This window comes from Pezoporus flaviventris, unplaced genomic scaffold (assembly GCF_033815535.1).
Source record: "Pezoporus flaviventris isolate CSIRO_AGI_PZ_B2104156 unplaced genomic scaffold, CSIRO_AGI_Pfla_v1 ptg000064l, whole genome shotgun sequence".
Classification (NCBI taxonomy): domain Eukaryota; kingdom Metazoa; phylum Chordata; class Aves; order Psittaciformes; family Psittacidae; genus Pezoporus; species Pezoporus flaviventris.
In genome coordinates this window covers 3,890,749-3,910,144 of record NW_026892612.1, presented here as the reverse complement: position 1 = coordinate 3,910,144, position 19,396 = coordinate 3,890,749, and the positions used below count along the sequence as shown (strand labels likewise).

The 19,396-nt window shown below is 37.8% G+C and overlaps 1 protein-coding gene across 7 annotated transcripts in view; it reads left to right on the top strand.

The window, feature by feature from the left end:
- DENND4C (DENN domain containing 4C) overlaps window positions 1–19,396 on the top strand; it is a 74,977-nt gene that overhangs the window by 21,480 nt on the left and 34,101 nt on the right. For 6 of the 7 annotated variants that reach the window (XM_061470865.1, XM_061470866.1, XM_061470869.1 and 3 more), the window contains 5 exons: window positions 10,451–10,778; window positions 14,927–15,179; window positions 16,138–16,207; window positions 17,514–17,683; window positions 19,021–19,262. In XM_061470865.1, the coding sequence (XP_061326849.1) occupies window positions 10,468–10,778; window positions 14,927–15,179; window positions 16,138–16,207; window positions 17,514–17,683; window positions 19,021–19,262 (1,046 nt within the window). In that variant the 5' untranslated portion in view covers window positions 10,451–10,467. The remainder of the gene's footprint in view (window positions 1–10,450; window positions 10,779–14,926; window positions 15,180–16,137; window positions 16,208–17,513; window positions 17,684–19,020; window positions 19,263–19,396) is intronic. The other variant, XM_061470870.1, reaches the window with a different exon arrangement.

The following is a 19,396-nucleotide window of genomic DNA, read 5'->3' as shown; positions in this document are numbered from 1 at the left end:
CTATTGCCCAGGTTATTCACAAGTGTGAACACTGCACACAGTCTCTCCTGTTCTGGAAGACTGTTACAAGAGATGGAGCCTGACATCATGGACCAGATGGACACAGCAGCTTTATAGGGACTGGTCCGTGCACTAAGATAAGAGTGCACTGAGATAAGAGTGATAGTATATTGAAAATGTGGGATCTGAGCATGACATGAATGGTATGGAATAAGGGGTGGATAATGTCCTGGGTTCAGCAGCAGCAGTCATTTTTCCCCGTCTTGGTAGCTGGTGCAGTGCTGTGTTTTGACTTTCGGCCTGGGAACAGAGCTGATAGAGATGTTTTGGTTTGGCCAAGGACTTTGTGAGCCTCATGCTCTGCCAGGGGGGAGGAGGGGAAGCCAGGAGGAAGCAGACAGGACACCTGACCCAAACTGACCAAAGAGGTATTCCATACCACAGCATGTCATGCCCAGGAGGTAACTGGGAGTTAGCCGGAAGGGCTGGGAGACTGCAGGGTTGGAGGAGGTATCGGTCGGTGCTTGGTTGGGCTTGGGGGGCAAGTTATCGGTCGGCTGGTGCTGAGGTGTTGTATTCTCTCCCTTGTTATTTCCTTTATCATTATTATCACTGGTGGTAGCAGTAGTGATTTGTGTTATACCTTAGTTACTAAACTGTTCTTACCTCAACCCGTGGGAGTTGCATTCTTTTCGATTCTCCTCTCCGTCCCTCCGAGAGCAGGGGGAGGGCAAGAAAAGGGGGGGAAGTGAGCGAACGAATTACCTGACTGGGTTTAAACCACGACAGGTTCAATTAGCAGATAAAAGCCACCTTATAGGAATACTTCAGTAAATAATTGTCAAGCCTTTTATCTTTCACCTTGTCCTTAAGTTTATTTTCATGATGTTATAGACCTCTATAAGATAACTAGCTTGTAGCTTGGAACCTATTTGAATTATGCAACCATTACATTCTCAAATGTTTATTTGAAAACTGCTATGAAGGAATGGTCCTGTATTTGCATACATGCATGTTCAGACCCAGGCACGAGTGACACCCAACCATTCTTGTTCCGCAGCTGGTTGTGTTCAGAGAGGTAGAAGGCCATTGCAGGTCTTTGAAGTTATTTTTGCAAATCCTGTTTTCCTAATGCTCATGAGATTTAGTCAAGTGACTGTAACTGTTATTTCATTTCATAATTTGTGACACTGATATACATTCCAAAAAAGAAAGTATTTAAATGCATGTTTAGGAATTCTTTTTTCTCTTGTTGTTTGCTGTTTGTGGCTATTAATCTGTGGACTACTTTTTTTTTTTTTTTTCTTTTCTTTTGGCTTTAATCCTCTTCAGTGCTAATGGTATGCTTGGAAGTAATGTTGCCTTACCTTGTGTTTTGTTGTGGTATGTATATATATATATGTGTGTGTATATATTCATGGTATATTCTTATACATAGCATAATAGAAATGTCCATGTAACCTCTCTGTGTGTTGCTAATAACATGTTAAGTGTTTGGTAACCTCCTTGGTTCATCTGAACTCGTATAACTTTGTTGAATAGTCTAGTATATAATTTTCCATTCTGTAGTAATTTTAAATCCTTTGTGATGCATACACAAAGTCTGATTTCTGCTGTCCTACACTGCACCAAACTGACATGCATAGGCTGAGTTGCACACTTATCTGGGTAGAAATGGGCTTGCTTGAAAGTGACTGGTATGGACAAGCGTACTGATGGAAGCAATAATATGCTGAAATGGACAAGCAGTTGGAGTGCAAGCTCTTTGGGAACCCTGTGATATATACCAGTGTGTTCTGGTTGTTAAGTCATAGTACTGGTGACTGTCTTTGCATAGATGCTTAGATATAAGCCAGTATTATATATATGTAGAATCATATAGCCAGGTTATATATATGTAGAATCACATCTGTATTTTGTGTTTAAAAAAGTCTAAAGTTTCCATTGCCAAGTATAGTCTGTGACTCATTGATCATTCTTTTTCAAAGTGACTTCAAGTGTTAGCTTCCATGTCTTGAAATCCAGTTAAGCAAAGACAAAATTTTAGGCAATTGGAACAAAAACAATCATTCTGATATAGTGAATAGAAGTAATGCTGAGAACCACCTTCACTGTGTTCTTTTTTGTTGCTGTGGACTACAACTAGGAAATAGTTTAAAAAACCAATAGATTAAGGAAGCATGACTGCTGATGCATTTCCACTAATGTGAAATTTTTAAAAAATAGTATTCATAGTATTAGTACTAACCATGATTTCCAATAGTAGTTTCAGTCCTTTAGCATTTCTATTTAGATTTGATTTTTATAAGCAGTCCTAGAGGCAGAACTCTTAAATATTCAAATCCTCACTGTTGGTTAAATTCGCCAAGTTCAGGCCTTCAAGTTCTACCTTCTCCTGTCGCGTGTGACTAAACTTTATTGTTCTGATTCAAGATCACCTGTTTCTGGTGGGGAAAAAAAAAGTATAAAATCAGTGTCATAGGTCTCTTCACACCAACTTTATCCTGCCTTTATCTTTACCACTGTTGCAAAATACAACATAAAGATTTGTTGTTGGTGTTTTTTTGTTGTTGTTGTTTTTTTGTTGTTTTTTTTTTTTACCAGGGCCAGTAGTGACAGGTCGAGGAGCAGCAGTTTCATACTGAAAGAGGCTATGTGTACGCTGGACATCAGGAAAACTTTTATTACAATGAGGTTGGTGAGGCGGTAGCACAGGTTGCCCAGAGAAGTTGTAGCTGCCCCATCCCTGGCGGTGTTCAAAGCCAGGCTGGAGCTTTTAGCAACCTGGTCTAGTGGAAGGTGGCCCTGCCTGTGGCAGGGAGGTTGGAATCAGACCATTCTGTGATTCTGAAATTTGAAATGAATGCAGAAAGAAGAGGGGCAAGCTGAAGGCTTAATGAGACCTAGCTGTATCTCTTTGCTGTTTGTAACAGTGATTTAGCTTCTCCAAACATACCTTTAAAGGCATTTACAAATCCTGTTTTAGTTTCTTTCTGGTTTCAGTTTCAATGAATAGGTGATACTGCTTTGTCTCAAGAAGTATGCTGTCTTGCTGGCTACTTATTTCATCTAATGGGTATGCATGTTATGTAACACTTTTAATGTGAATAAGGGACATTTCAGAATTCACTCATTAAAACAAATTCTGCACTGTTTGCTGTGGTATAAAACTAAGTTTTAACAAGCATCAATGAAAATTCTTTTAGACAAAGGGGAAACAAATTGTTCTTTCCATCCCTCAATAACATTATTTAATCCCTTACCAGTTTTCTAACATTTAATAGTATCAGGAAATAAATGAAAATTTCTAGGATATTAAGGTTTTAGCGTGCTGTTTTTTGCTGGTGTTTATATCTGCTGCACCTGCGTCTTTACTTTAGATGAGCAGACAGCTTGAAAGATGAAATACTGTTCACCATATGGAGAATTCTAAGCAAACATTACTTACAGCAAACAGCCAGTGTAGTGGTAAAGCAAAACATGTCATTAGTGAATTTAAATGGAAGAATCCTGGGAAAACAGTAGTCAATCTAGCAATATTAAGATGAATTTTTGTTATTACTCGGGTTATGACAGGAAGCAGACTTCCACAAATTGATATGTCTTAGAGAAATCACTTTTTTCTGTGTTTTATATGTAATGCAGAATAATACTTTTATATATACGTATGTATGTATGTATATGTAAAGAATAGGATTCTTCAGCTGTGGCAGTGTCTGTAAATGAAGACGGAGAACTTTAAATTAGTGATCTCCATTTTGGAACTGAAAACTTATAACTATGTGATAAAAGCGATATAGCTATGAAATAAACTACAAATACAGTGTATACTTATATTGTTATCTCTGCTTCATTGCTTGAAACTTGGTCTCACAGATTTTTCTGTATTTGCAAAACAACTTTGTTGTGGTGCAGCTTACTATAAACAGAGGAAATTGCAGCCTAGCTGTATTGAAAGAAAAATCTTGTGTTTTAGACAGCAGTCAATAAACTGAAGCAGTTCCTAATGATGTAGGATTTTTTTCATAATTGTTCAAAATTTAAAAATGATCTTTAGAATGGAAACCTTTTCTCCAAGGCAGTTTCACTATGGAATCTCCCCTTAAGGGCTATGGTCTGTATCATAGAATCATAGAGTAGTTAGGGTTGGAAAAGACCTTAAGATGAAGTATGAAGCTAATAGTTGAGTTGCTACATTTTTTATAGGACATTATGAAAGAATTGTAAAATTGCATTTTAGTTGTGAGAAAGGCTGTTGTCTTTTTACAGAGGTGAACCTAAAATGAACAGTAGGAGAGGAGAACACTTTGCCATATTTCTGGCATTTAGCAGCAAAAATAATTTACTTTTTTTTGCTCCTGCATATTTCTGCTACACGATCTCTTGACTCAGTACAACTCTACAACTGTAGCTGTACTAAGTGCCTTTAAGTGTTGTCTGTACAGGCTGGTTTTTTTTTTCATCTGCAAAACTAATTGCTTCCAGTGGCAATTAAAAAAGCATGGAGATTTTAAAAGTGCATCTTTTATTCTAAAGACTTTTTTCCTATTTTTTCTTTTATTTAAAAAATAATTTTGGTCCTAAACTGCTCATAGCAGGCTTCCCTATTGTGGCCTATGAATGAATTGGAAACTTCATTGAAATAGTTTCTCCATAGCTCCTATGGGTCTATAGGGACTTGAAAGTTTGTAATTTCTGAAGCAATACTGACTGCTGATGTTCTTAAAACATTCCCAGTTTTTGTTTTCAGTGTATTTGATTGAAATTGAAGTCTGTTTGTAGGCTTAAAATAAATAAGAATTTTCATGGGACTTGTATGTTGGCTCATTTCGAATATATCCTGCGTTTTCATCAGCCAATGCTAACTTAACACTTTTCATTTATAGATATATTTTATTTTTTTTTAAGTTGGGTTTTGTCTTGCAAAGGAATGGAGTGTTAGAATAAAAATCTTGGTATTTTTCTGAATGTTGAGTTTTCTTATTATTCTTATGATGTACAGAAAAATCTACTCATAGAAGGCTGTCAGAGAACATATCTCTTGAAATTATGAATTAAACTTAGCTAGAGGTATTAAAGATAACAGGAAGGCATTCTACAAGTACATAGCAAATAAAAAACAGACTAGGGAGAACGTAGGCCCCCTCAGGAAGCTCTCGGGAGAACTGGCTACACAGGATTTGGAGAAGGCTGAGGTTCTGAATGACTTCTTTGCCTCGGTCTTCACTGGCAAAGGCTCTGACCAAATCACCCAAGTCTTGAAAGGCAGATGCAGGGACTGTGAGAATGAAGACCTTGGGCCCACTGTAGGAGAGGAACTGGTTCGAGACCATCTTAAAAATCTGAATGTGCTCAAGTCCGTGGGTCCTGATGAAATCCATCCGTGGGTCCTGAAGGAGCTGGCAAATGAAGTTGCGAAGCCACATCATATTTGAGAAATCATGGCAGTCAGGTGAAGTTCCCGACAACTGGAAAAAGGGAAATATAACCCCCATTTTCAAGAAGGGGAAAATGGATGACCCAGGGAATTACAGACCAGTCAGTCTCACCTCTGTGCCTGGCAAAGTCTTGGAGCAGATTCTCCTGGAAGGCATGCTAATGCACATGAAAATCAACAAGGTGCTTGGTGACAGCCAGCATGGCTTCACTAAGGGGAAATCCTGCCTGACCAATTTGGTGGCCTTCTATGATGGGGCTACAGAACTGATGGACAGGGGTAGAGCAGTTGATGTCATCTCCCTGGACTTGTGTCCCACATGACATCCTTGTCTCTAGATTGAAGCGACATCAATTTGATGGATGGACCACTTGGTGGATAAAGAACTGGCTGGATGGCCACACACAAAGAGTTGTGGTCAATGGCTCAGTGTCTGGCTGGAGACCAGTAACGAGTGGCATCCCTCAGGGATCGGTGTTGGGACTGGTCTTGTTTAACATCTTTTGTTGCTGACATGGACAGTGGGATTGAGTGCGCCCTCAGCAAGTTTGCCGATGATACCAAGCTGTGTGGTTCGGTTGATACCCTGGAGGGAAGGAATGCCATCCAGAGGGACCTTGACACGCTTGTGAGGTGGGCTGATGCCAGCCTTGTGAAGTTTAACCATGCCAAGTGCAAGGTCCTACACCTGGGTCGGAGCAATCCCAGGCACAGCTACAGGTTGGGCAGAGGAGAGATTCAGAGCAGCCCTGTGGAGAAGGACTTGGGGGTGTTGGTTGATGAGAAAATGAACATGAGCCAGCTTCAGTGTGTGCTTGCAGCCCAGAAAGCCAACTGTATCCTGGGCTGCATCAAAAGGAGCGTGACCAGCAGGTCGAAGGAGGTGATCCTGCCCGTCTACTCTGCTCTTGTGAGACCTCACCTGGAGTATTGTGTGCAGTTCTGGTGTCCTCAACATAAAAAGGACATGGAACTGTTGGAACAAGTCCAGAGGAGGGCCATGAGGAGGGTCAAGGGACTGGAGCACCTCCTGCATGAAGACAGGCTGAGAAAGTTGGGGGTTTTCAGCCTGGAGAAAGAGAAGGCTGCGTGGAGACCTCATAGGGTCAAGAGGGCCTATAGGGATGCTGGAGAGGGACTCTTCATTAGAGACTGTAGTGATAGGACAAGGGGTGGGTAACGGGTTAAAACTTAAACAGGGGAAGTTTAGCTTGGATATAAGGAGGAAATTCTTTCCTGTTAGGGTGGTGAGCCACTGGAATGGGTTGCCCAGGGAGGTTGTGAATGCTCCATCCCTGGCAGTGTTCAAGGCCAGGTTGGACGAGGCCTTGGATGATATGATTTAGCGTAAGGTGTCCCTGCCCATGGCAGGGGGGTTGGAACTAGATGATCTTAAGGTCCTTTCCAACCCTAACTATTCTATGGTTCTATTCTCTGATGAGGAAATGTTGCTGTGATAAAACTTATGATAGAAGGTCTCAGAAGACTGTTCCCTTTTCTGTTCAGATGAACAGTATGCATATTTACTCTTGTGTGAGGTATCCCAAAAATAGTGGAAAATGGCAGTGGATTCATCTTGTTCCCCCACGAATTACATGCTTATTTTTTACTTTACTTTTTGAAGGAAATACCCTTGGGTTAACTGGATTGTGCTGGTTTTGTTTGGTTTGGTGGCTATGTGCTAATTCAGTTCATTGTCTTATTTATATTTATAAAGTTGTTGCATTAAAGAAGATAGCTATGGCTTAATTAAGAGCCCTTACTTTAAGGTCTCTTGTAAGAAATCCTGTTGCTTTAAATCTTTCTGAAATTAAAGAATAAATTCTTGAAGAACTGAGTTGCAGTGCTTATTTGAAACCTTACTTCTCTTGTCCTTATGGAAGAGAGCTGATTTGAGAGACTCGGAACATTTTTAAAAGCTTTTAAATGTTGTGCTGATATTTAAAGCTTGATATACCAGGTTTCTCAGCTGAATTGTCTGGTGCTCTGACTTTTGCTTGCCACATGTCACACAGAGTTTCTGTGGAGTAAAATGTGGCATAGCTAAAAGAAAAATATAAAATCGTGGATCTAAGTGTATGTACCTCTTGCAACCAATTGCAACTGGAACAAAAAATTGCTGTAGTTTTTTGGTAAAAAATTGGGGATGGATTCTTTTCATTGGCATTCTAACCTTACAAATTTCTTTCCTTGTTTTTTTGTTTTTTTTTTTTACACATCCTTTTAAATCTCTTCCCTCAGTTTATCCAGGAAGGTAAATTTTCACTTAATACACAGTTGAGGACAACATTAATGCAATTCCAGGAGCTACAGCTGTGATAAAAATTACAAACTGTTGTAAGATTTTTGATGTATACTGTTATCATTACTGTTTTATTTCCTGCTCTGTGTGCTAAAAGTAATGTGGGCAATGATTTTGTGTTGCATTGAGAGAATATGATACTGAGCTATGTGAACATGCAGCAGGTAATAAAAACCTGGATCAAAGAGGTTTTGTTTAAAAAAACAAAACAACATTAATATGATGCCAGCCATTTTGCTATTTTTAGCAGCTTGTTCCAGTAACTAGGTTTCACATATATCAAGTGCAAACAGTACTTTCCAGATAACAAGATATTCTGGCTCAGGACTTTTTCTTTCTTCTAAGAGGAGCAGAGAGAGGTTGGTTTCTTTATTTTTATAATTCTGTGAACAAGTCCAAGCATCTAAGAGGCAAACTGAAATATTTTAGGCTTCACAGTTCTATGATTAGTCAGGAGCAAGTCAGTGCTGCTGCTGAAAGGGGCATACTGCTGTTGCTTTTGTGCTGACACAGTGAATTGTTGGAAGACTGCTCTGATTGAACACTTAACGGTCTCTGCCAGGTTAGCTTTCAGCCAGAGCAATTTCTTCTTCCAGTTCATCACGCTGCACAAACTATATAGTTCTGGACAAAGCGAAGGTGGGAATGAACAGTGGCCGGAGAGCAGGTCTTTTAACAGAAGCACCAGTTTCTGTGAGATTAAGTTGAAGCCGTTCTCCCTGCATTTCATGCTGGCTAGCTTATCTGTAAAGGGCTTTATCACTAATTTCATGTTATTTATAACAGTAGGAAGGGGTCAACTACTGTAGGTTCTGTAGCTGCAAGTGATTCAGCAAGCTTCGCAAGCAGCTATGGCTTTGGAGTCATTTGCTTGTTCTTCAGGAGACATAGGCACATTTTCCTGACACCTGACAAATTGAATGTAACTTTTATTGTTCCTGGTGATATGACATCCATATATTTTAGGCCTGAAGACTCAGTCATGTGAGTAGCTGTTCCTTGGCTTTCTCCTTTTCAGGGAAGCCAAACACTTCTGTGTCTCTTCCCAGAATCCCTGCTTGTGGATTGACCTACAAAAGCTGTTAGCTGAAGTGTTTAGAGAACACTGATGTTGCAAAAAGCACTGTGGAAAAGTACTGCAGAAATGAAGAGTCTTTAAAGGGTGTAGATACTATCGGGTTTGAGGGTTTTGAAAGGCTGTCGTTTCAGTTTTGGAAAACAAAAAATGGATTTAGTTGGAGTATGGAGGTACTACAAATCGGTGTGAAGTCATTTCTCTGACTTCCCACTTCCATCTCATGCCACAGTACCTTGAAATATAGTAGCTGGCCCCCTGAATTGCATAATCTTATGCTAAGATTTCTTAGTAAGCATGCAGGAAGAATAACTGAGTTTTCCTTCAGCTGAGTACTTGGAACACTTTTAATAACAAGTTTTAGAAGTCTTGTAAAATGTGCAGATGGAAAATACATTTTCAGTACAATTTCAGTAAGAAAGAGCAGGGTAAGAACAGGAGAAAGCAGGTTGCAGGGAACAGGTTTGTACTGTCCTCACCAAACCACCTTTCTGTTAGCAGACGTCAGTGTTTCTTCAGTTACCAGAGTAGGACATTCTGAGTAGAAGAAACTTTTCAATATTGGTGCACTTACTATTTGTTAATTTCTAGGGAGACCCACTCCTTGGTAGGTGGTGACTTTTGCAGCTGTGGCAGTCTTGTTTTCAAAGATGGTAACCAGACTTCCATTCCTGCTTAGCTTTCTAGATGGGATCCCCAGTAATCTGTTGATGGAAACATAGGAATCTAAAAGAAGGTGATCCCTAGCTCCCTGAAGGGAGATAACAGTATTCAGGTTTATTGCTGGCAACTACTGTTTAAATATTTCTCACTCAACTTCTAAAAAGGTAGGTATTCCATAAGATTGGGTACTTAAATTTGTAGTTGTGGGCTTTGAGCATAGTCTGTCAGCTAGTTTTGCTCTTAATGGAAACTTGTGTTTCACCACCTTAAAGTCATATGCTTAGTGAACATCGCTGGTGTTAGGAAAAACAACTCTTTCCAAATCTGCAATGTGCAGCTGAGCAGTGATGTGTACTGCCTGATCAGCTGATGACATGTGGGTTTGGATGTGTGATTTTTGTAAATGACTTCCAGATGTTACAGTTGCCAGCTGAATGTCTCAAGACTGCACTGTTAGGTCTAGATTGTGAAACAAAATGGATGAAATATGCAGAAGATAAACTAATGAGCCTATAATTGTAACGGACCCTTGCCCTCCTTCTTTGCTATGTCAGATTACTCACTAAGCAATGACAGAATGCTGTAATTAAACGGTAAATAATACTGTAAATAAAGGGTACCTGCATTAATTCATAGCCTGCAAAGCACTTGAATGGCCTAACAGCTAACATCAATCGTCTGCGTACCTGCTATGTAAGAATCTTTGGATTCTTCTTTATTTCACTTAAACTTCTTTGTGCTAAAACATTACTTTATGGTATTAGAACTGAAATCCAGTTACTGACAATATTGCCTTTTTAAGCAGTAAAAACAAAAGTTTGTTTTGGATTTGTCTTAGAATTTTCATGGAATCTCTAAATGGGAATTTTTTATTTGAAAAAAATTCTTTATAGGTTTCAGATCCTCATACTTGCTGAGGGAATGGGTTCAGCTTGAAAGCAGTGTTTGATTTATCTCTCTTTATTTTCCCCAGGAAGTACTGACATAACCATGACAGAAGACAAAGGTCCACGGGTGGCTGACTATTTTGTGGTGGCAGGACTCACTGATACAGATACTGCAACCCTCCTGGACCAAGAAATAAGCCGACATGAAACAAAATCTGCTGGTCCAAAAGCTCCAATTACTGATATTGCTGTGATAATTAAATCAGCAGGTGAAACTGTCCCAGAGGGATACACCTGTGTTGAAGCCACCCCTACAGCCCTTCAAGCCAACTTAAACTATGGAAGTCTAAAGAGTCCTGAACTTTTTCTTTGCTACAAGAGAGGACGAGACAAACCACCTCTTACTGACATTGGGTGAGATTTCTATAACAATTCAGTTCCTCCTTCAATAATGATTAAGTCTTACTGTTCACAGATGATGAAAACAGATGTGGGAAGCTTTTAAAAACATGTCTCTGAATCTATATTGCATCTTGTGTGAATCTGTAGTATTTTCTTTATGAAATACGTTGAAAAAAGTGTCATTCTTCTGGAGAACTTGTCATTTTAAAATTAATGATAATATTTTACTTAAAAATATATGATCTATATTTATAGAAAGAAATACAGGGAGCAAATTAAGTTCTCTGCTGCAGTTTGATGAAAGGTGAAAGAATAAAAAATTAATTTATAGAGATGGTAGAGCAAAAATCCAGAAATATAACGTGTTTAATCTGAAAGTGATGACTACAGAAGACAAAAATTATCACTTTCCGGAATTCACTTCAGTGCTCAAGATAAAAGGCATTACTTAAAGATGGTAGGACACTATAACAAAGTTCTCAAAATGGTGCGCCTACCTGGAATCTTGTAGCCTGCCTTACTGTCACATCAGAGTATTTGCAGGGTTGCTTGCAAGTTCTGACATGCTGCAAACACTGGATTATGTGGTCTCTTGGTAACTCTAGTCATGCTTGTATTTCACAAACAGTGTTTTTTGATGCCTGAGGCATAAATTCCTAAAGAGTTACTAGTACTGTGTTTGAAAACTGTAGATATAGTCAAGCTTCAAGTTCAGTGCTTAAAAGCAGGGGGCAACGGGCAGGGAAGATCTGAAGTAATTTCGTTACTTACAGGGTACTGTAATGTAAGTGTTGGGTCAAGATCACAAAATCCCCCAAGATCTTGAGGTAGTGAATATTATAGTCTGTGCTACTAGCATATAGATGTAATGCTCAATCTGTAATAAGGCATGCAGCACTACAGTGTTGTTTAAATTGCTCTATATAGCACTTCTGTCATTTGACTAAAGACATTGTAGAATTACTGGGGATGCTATGAGAAACAGAAAATGGAGCATGGGTGAGGGGAGCTGTTACAATGGTGGCAAAATAATGAATGTGTGTGTTTTCCTTACTTAATTATTAAATAAGTAAAGTTCAGCCTGAAGAAGAGAACGCTCCAAGAAGACATTAGAGCAAGCAGCCTTCTAGTACCTAAAGGGAACCTACAAGAAAGCTAGAAAAGGGACCTTTCACAAGGGCACGTAGAGATTGGACAAGGGGGAATGGTTTTAAACTGACAGAGGGGAGATTTAGATTAGACGTTAGGAAGCAATTGTTTGCTGTGAGGATGAGGATTGGAACCAGATTATCTTTAAGGTCCTTTCTGACCCAAACTATTCTGTGGTTCTGTTATTACTAAGTAATGTACCTTATACTTGCATTGTCTAAGTAAAGAAATGCTTTGCTTTTTTTTCTTTTTTTCTTTTTTTAAGCTACAATGTGGAGCTTTTGCTTGGTTAGTGGTTCTTTGCTAAGGACCCATCTCTTCTCATTTTTGTCCTTTTTACGAAGAAAGGACCTAACATCTGGATGAAACTGCAGGTTGCATTTTGCTTAAAATGAAGCTTTATTGAAGTTGATAGAATAATGTAGCAAATGAGGTGTATGTAGGATCTAGGCCAAAGTATTAGCTTGAGAAGAAGGAAACAATTCTTACCCTGATCAGTATTAATTAATAGTTAGGCAAAGGCAGGCATTGGGAAGTTAAAACAAGTAGGAGTAAACTTACCCTTTCATGGTGAACTTTGTGTATACATGTTATATATGTATGTCATGTTAAATATTTCATTAATCACTTCTGAACTTTTTGTCTGAATCATTAAAATAATTGTTTAATTTGTGTTATCCATGGATGTTGGTTTTCATCTGCTTGCTTGCTTTCTTAAATTTAGTACTATGCATGAGGTCAGGATATGGTATGTTTTTAATAATACCTCTGGTGGTATATATCTAGGGATGAGAGTTACTTTCATTTTCTTTTTGCTTTTGATGGGAAGTGACCTCACTGGTACCAGTCTTGAACACTGGTCAGCCCTTCACCTCTTAGAAGTACTTGTACGACTGAGAAATTCTTCAGTCTCTTAAGTATCCTTCTGAGAATACTTTTAAACCTATTACATTGAAATGCTGGAATTGTGGGATTAATATGATTTTCTTTCTCAAAGGATGTCAGCTGACAAATGTTTCAGGAATAACTTTAAATTCATGGATTTTATTTAAAATACATGAAATTGGAATAAAACTGAACTGAAATGTCCATTGGAGACTGCTTTGTTAATAGTCTTTCATGATTAATTTCTTTCTTCAGTTCATTGGCTAGTTTTGTGGGCATTTGTTTGTGATGATTAGACTCTCTACAGCCAAACCCATTACTGAAGACAAGAATGTTGTCCTCCACGAACTAACTGAATAAATTTATGTGGCAGCTTGGTAGCTACATCAGTATACTCTCAAATCATCTAATTTCCTTTATTAGAGTATTCTAGGACTGGAGTTCATGTATATCCTCAATACTATGACAAGATATACATATTCAATACTACAACATACTACTACTACAAGATACACATTCAGCCTGGAGAAGAGAAGGCTCTGGAGAAACCTTATAGCAGCCTTCCAGTACCTAAAGGGAACCTACAATAAATCTGGAGAGAGGCGTTTTGCAAGGGCATGTAGTGACTGGACAAGCAGGAATGGCTTTAAACTGATGGAGGGGAGATTTAGATCAGATATTAGAAAAAAATTCTTCACTGTGAGGATGGTCAGACACTGGCACAGGTTGCCTAGAGAAATTGTGGGTGCCCCACCCCTGGCAGTGTTCAAGGAGAGGTTGGATAGGGCTTGGAGCAACCTTGTTTGGTGGAAGGTGTCCCTGCCACAGGCAGGGACATCGGAACTGAATGATCTTTAAGGTCTCTTCCAACCCAAACCATTCTGATTCTATGATTTGTTCAGTGGAATCAGAATAAACAGTAATATTTGCATATTCCAGTTTAAATATAGATAGTAGCATGTAAGTAATTTGGGAAGTTTAATAATATATATTTTTATTTGAAAGTTCTGAGAATTCTTGGATCTGGAAACAGACTTTTTTTCTTTTATGTGCATGACTTTTTGAAGTTTTCAACCATGCTTACTAGTAGTCTGTTAAACACTTAACTGAGAGTACTTACAGATAGTAGAAGATACATTGCCTCATTATTTTAAAGTAAGGTTCTGTTGGACTAAATGTGGGAAGCTGCAGGTCACAAGATAAAAAGTTTTAATGTGTTACTTTTATTCTAAAAGTTGTCATAAATTGTAGCATTCATTTGAAGGTGGCAAGTACTCTGTACATATTGCAGGAAATCAGGCAAATGTATCCATGGCTTATTTGGCTGTGGAATAGGAGGTGAAGCTTGCCATAGCATCTGTGCATTAAAACTATGCAGTGATGTATGGTTTGACTTCCACATCACTTCTCTTGGTCAATTCCTAATAGCTTTATGTTTGGGAAAGATCAAACAGTAAAGTTTTAGCTTATGTAGGTATACATTCTGGTTTCTAGGAGTACGGTTAACTGTAGTTATTATTTCTTCCATTTTTACAGAATGAAGTATTAGTTTGACTTTCTCTTCCAACCCCCCTCCCCCCCGTAAGGAATGTTATTCAAACTATAAATGTAAATGATTACTGTTTTCTTTTTTTTTTGTGAGGTTTTTGTTTGGTTGTGTATTTTTCTATACAAATTAATCTGGGAAGCAGACGTCTGTCTTCTACTGGTCTTTTCTTATAGTATTCCTTAAAAAAAGAAAAAGAAAAACTTGAAATTACTTTCCAGACATTCTAGTGATGGAAATAATTTCTAAGAAATTATCAGTCATCATGTTTACAAACAGTTCAAGGCTTAAATATTTTCATTGATAGTGCAGCATTCCTACTAATTCTATTACAAAATCCTTTTCAGTATGGCTTGATTTTATTTTCCCATAACTGTGATTTGTTCCCACAGAGATTTCTTACAATATTTAAATACATTCTTTGCCTCAAATCATGCGTGATAAAAGGCAAGATACAAAATGCTCATTAGAATGTTGCAGTGATGACGTAGATTTTTAATGGATGGACAATTTGTGTGTATTTCTCCAAGTAACTTCACATGTCTTTGTGCATAATATTCTGTTTCCTTCCTGTCTTCAGAGTTCTGTATGAAGGGAAAGAACGCATCATTGCAGGCTGCGAGGTGATTCAAGCTACTCCTTATGGTCGTTGCGCTAATGTTAACAACAGTTCGGCTTCTTCTCAACGGATCTTTATCACATATCGAAGGGCTCCTCCAGTACGACCTCAGAATTCATTGGCAGTGACAGATATTTGTGTTATTGTTACAAGCAAAGGAGAAACACCTCCTCATACATTCTGCAAAGTTGATAAGAATTTAAATTGTGGTATGGTGAGTATTTAAAAGCTTGAGTCTTATTTTTTTATTATTTTTTTTCTTTAAACCCAAAGGAGTAGCTCCGTGAACTCTTTTTAACACCTTCATAGTTGTGCTCTATCACTGCCTGTATTGTAATTCTTTCATTATATTTAGTATGCGTGAGACTTCAGTTTTGTAGGCTTTGTTGCTCTTATTTCCTTTCATATTAGGAATTACTCCTCCATACTGATTACTCACTACTTCAGTTTGCATATTCATGTCTAGGTGCTATTTAGGAGTAGTGTGATGGATTTTTTAATTATTACTCTTATTGTTGTTCCCCCAGTCACCCCTCCTGTAGTGATGCTGACATTCAGGATGAATCACAAATGCTTTTTTCTTAGTTATTAATAATGCCTGTGTTACTAAGATGTGTGATAATCATAATTACTGCCTACAGTTTCTTTTTTTTTTTTGTCAATCAGTTCACTTTATTTAGTCTGTTTAACATTTAGTTTACTCATACTGAATTAAGTGATTTTTTCTGAATGGTAGCGTGTATTCAAACAAACTGCAAATGCCCACCCTTGTAAATAACCAGTTTATTAATAAAAGCTTAAAGTGCTGATGTTTAGAATTTCACTTCCACTGATGGTGTTCACAAGAGTCTCTTTTTAAATAATGAGAAAATGAATCTGCAAATTAAAAAAAGCGTCACTTTTCCCTATTCTGTTGGAATAAGTCAGAGAGTAGTTTAGTGGTGTGATTATTTTACATAAATCTTGTAATCTGTAAAAAATGTAGAAAGAGTGAATGCTTGATTTCATGATTTACATGCACTCAGCAGCTAACCAGTCATTTTATTCTGTAATGCTCTTTATTTAAATGTCTGCTTAGTTTGTAAATGGGAATATATTCAAATGCTTATACTTGATTTCTCTGCCGCCTATGTCATCTTTGCTGGTTTTGAAATGAAATTTGTGTCTTCCAGTGGGGTTCCAGTGTATACCTTTGTTACAAGAAGTCGGTGCCAGCTTCTAATTCTTTAGCATATAAAGCTGGTAAGTAACTTTACAGGCATACTGTCTAAACATGCTAACAGAAGGATTCGAATACCTTGTTGAAATAAAATAATTTTAAAGGTTTAAATGCTGTCTGTCAGAACTCTGTTCCTAGAGCATGTCAGTTGAAATCAACTCCCATAATTGCCATCCTTGATTACGTCACTTTTCCCCAGGAAAAGATATTAATTAAAAAAAAACCAAAAAACTGACTAGGAGTACATTATTTTGTATTAATTTAGTTCTTATCATGAAGCATTTCAGATGTAACAAAAGACTTCATATTTCTTGTGTTTGTGATGATGGAGAAAGAGTAATTAAAAATTCTATTCAACCTTACTCATATTTCTGTTTATGTCTCACAGCTAATGCAACATCTTTCATTTAATTTGAAAGTTAAATATGTTTCTTCCCTTCAGTTCCACAGCTATTCAGTTATTTTTTTATTTGAGAAGAGTAGGAAATATTCTGAACGATATAATACAAAAGGTCTTTTCTTCTAAGTCTGGCTTGTATAATTTTTTAATGCATTGCCACAGATTTTTTTATCTTTTTTTTTTCTCCAAAAAAGTCCAAAAAATCTTTCAAAAAAGATTTTACTGAGCATTAAATGCTCAAAAATTCTTTGAAAGAAGTAAACTACTAAGTAGAAGTGGAAAGCATAGATAATGAAGTCAATGTGCCATAAAATAAGCTAGATGAACTAGAACAGTAAACCAGTGCTTGTGTGCCTATTTTCTACCAGCAAGCATTAGATCTATTTCTGAAAACTAAATAAACATTTTGTTTAAACTGAACATGTTGACTGGTTGGAACTAGATGATCTTAAGGTCCTTTCCAACCCTAACCGTTCTATGATTCTATGATTAGAAGAAAATGTGGGCAGTCAGCTAGTCATCCTATTTTCAGTGAGGTATTGCTGTTGTTTTTACAGTAGATAAATTTACGGTTTCTTCATAGGAATTTTTTGGTAATAAAATCCATTCCAATAGCACATATAAATAGCACAGATAATTCCCAACTGGTTTAAAGTAAAAATCTTCACTAGTTAGTTTTTACTATGTATTGTTTTTTAAGCAGTTACCAAAAGGAATTGTTTCAATGTTCATACACAATTTTAAAATTATTACTTGGATGACTTAGTTTTACTGTCAAATGATATATTACATCTGCAGAAGAAGAAAGTCTTCAGTTATTAAGTGCAGATAACCAGCAGACTTTGCTGTATATTATGGAAAATACATTGCTTACGTTATTTAGGACTTGCAGAGCAAATATGCTTACTTTTCATTCTCCCATTCTGAAGGCTTAATTTTCAGATATCCACAAGAGAACTATGAGTCATTCCCACTGTCAGAATCTGTACCTCTCTTCTGCCTTCCTATGGGAGCTACTATTGAGTGCTGGGACTCTCAAACCAAATATCCATTACCAGTATTCTCAACATTTGTACTGACCTGCTCTTCTGCAGAAAAGGTATGGTTCTATGCTGTGACTAGTTTTTGCTTTTAGTTCAAATGGCTGCTAAGGAGATAAGTAGGTGTTATTTCTGTGATATTTGGGAAATACTACAGAATAAATTGTTAAATACTTACCTTATGAGATTGTATTTCTTAAGCCTTCATAAAAGATGGAAGTAAACCAGAACAGGAAATAGCTAGAAATACCTTAAAAGCCACCTCCGTGTGAATTTGTGTCATTGGACTCTAGGTATCTATGTAGGTATCTATGTGTGTGTATAGGAAAATAGTTACCAGAAAACAGCAGGGTGGAGAAGGGAAAAGTATGTGCTCAGAGGCAGCATGTGAGGGTCTCTGAAGAACTGATGATGTCCTGAGACCAGTGATCCTGTTTAATTGCCGTGTCTGCTGAATCTGTATAAGGTCACCAGCGCACACAGGTACCAAAAATGTGTTGCTTGACTCAGCCCACATGTGAGAAGGCAGTGTCTGCTCTACATGGGCAGAGACTACAGGATTATAGGTACACCTGATAAAGCAGGGGAGCCCTTGTTTGGGCTCCCAGCTGCTGCTTCAGCTGGCCAACTGTGTGCATCTCTGTGTGTGAACCACATGAGGGAATAAGTGACTGTAATTCGTGATTTGCTCTCTGTGACTAATAAACAGCAGTTTGGCTCTATTAGTAATAACAGCTCAGCTTCCACTCTGCCTCAGTCCCCTATCAGGGAAATTTATGCACTTTTTTATTTCTGAACAATAAGAAAAGTATTTCTCTGATACAGTAATACGTCTTTTGCAAGGAAGAGTGCAGTAGCTGGCAGTATTTTTCTCAGAGAGAATGCTTACTGTGATATCCATCTTTCCCTGTTTTCCTTTTGCTAAGCTTGTCACAATAATTCAGTTATTTATGAAACTCTGACAAATAGGGAAGGAATATTAGAAAAGGTCGGTTGCTATTTAGCATGATAAAATGAGTGAAGTCAAAACTTAAATAATGCTTGCTATCATTTGGTGTTGTAATGATAGAGGAGTTCACTGAACTCAAGCATTTCACGAGGGTTGTTTTCTTGGTTTGTTTTACCATAACAGTTAATGGACCGAGTTCTGTCACAGCATGCAGTTTGGTTCCTTCCCTTTCAATTTACTGAGTATGAATACTCTTTCAAGGAAAGTGCAACGTAAAAGAGGAAGAGAGGCACAAGAATCCAAAGTATTTGTTTATAAGCATACTTGGTGGTTTTACATAAATGAAATGTGTGTACAAACACCAAAGATTCAGTGATGCTTCAAAAGTTCTAACCCAACCTCCTGTTAAATACTGGGTCTGCTCAGCTGGTTTTCTTCATTTTTTAGGTTTATGGTGCTGCTATTCAGTTTTATGAACCTTATCCCCGAGAGCTGCTAACAGAAAAACAACAATTGCAGCTGGGTCTCCTGACAACTGTAGAGAGGAAAGTGATTACTTCCAAGTCCATCAATTCCAACAAATGCATCTGCCTTCTCTCACACTGGCCTTTCTTTGAAGCATTTCGAAAATTTCTTATGTTCATCTACAAACTGTCTGTCTCTGGACCTCATCCTCTTCCCATTGAAAAGTACGTAAAACATTTTTCAAGTTAAAGTGGGAAGACAGTTATATGAGCTCAAGAAATCAGGTGATTTATACATGTCACACTTACGTAGTTGGTATATTTGCTCCATCCCCTTACTTGCACTGGGTGGCTTATGT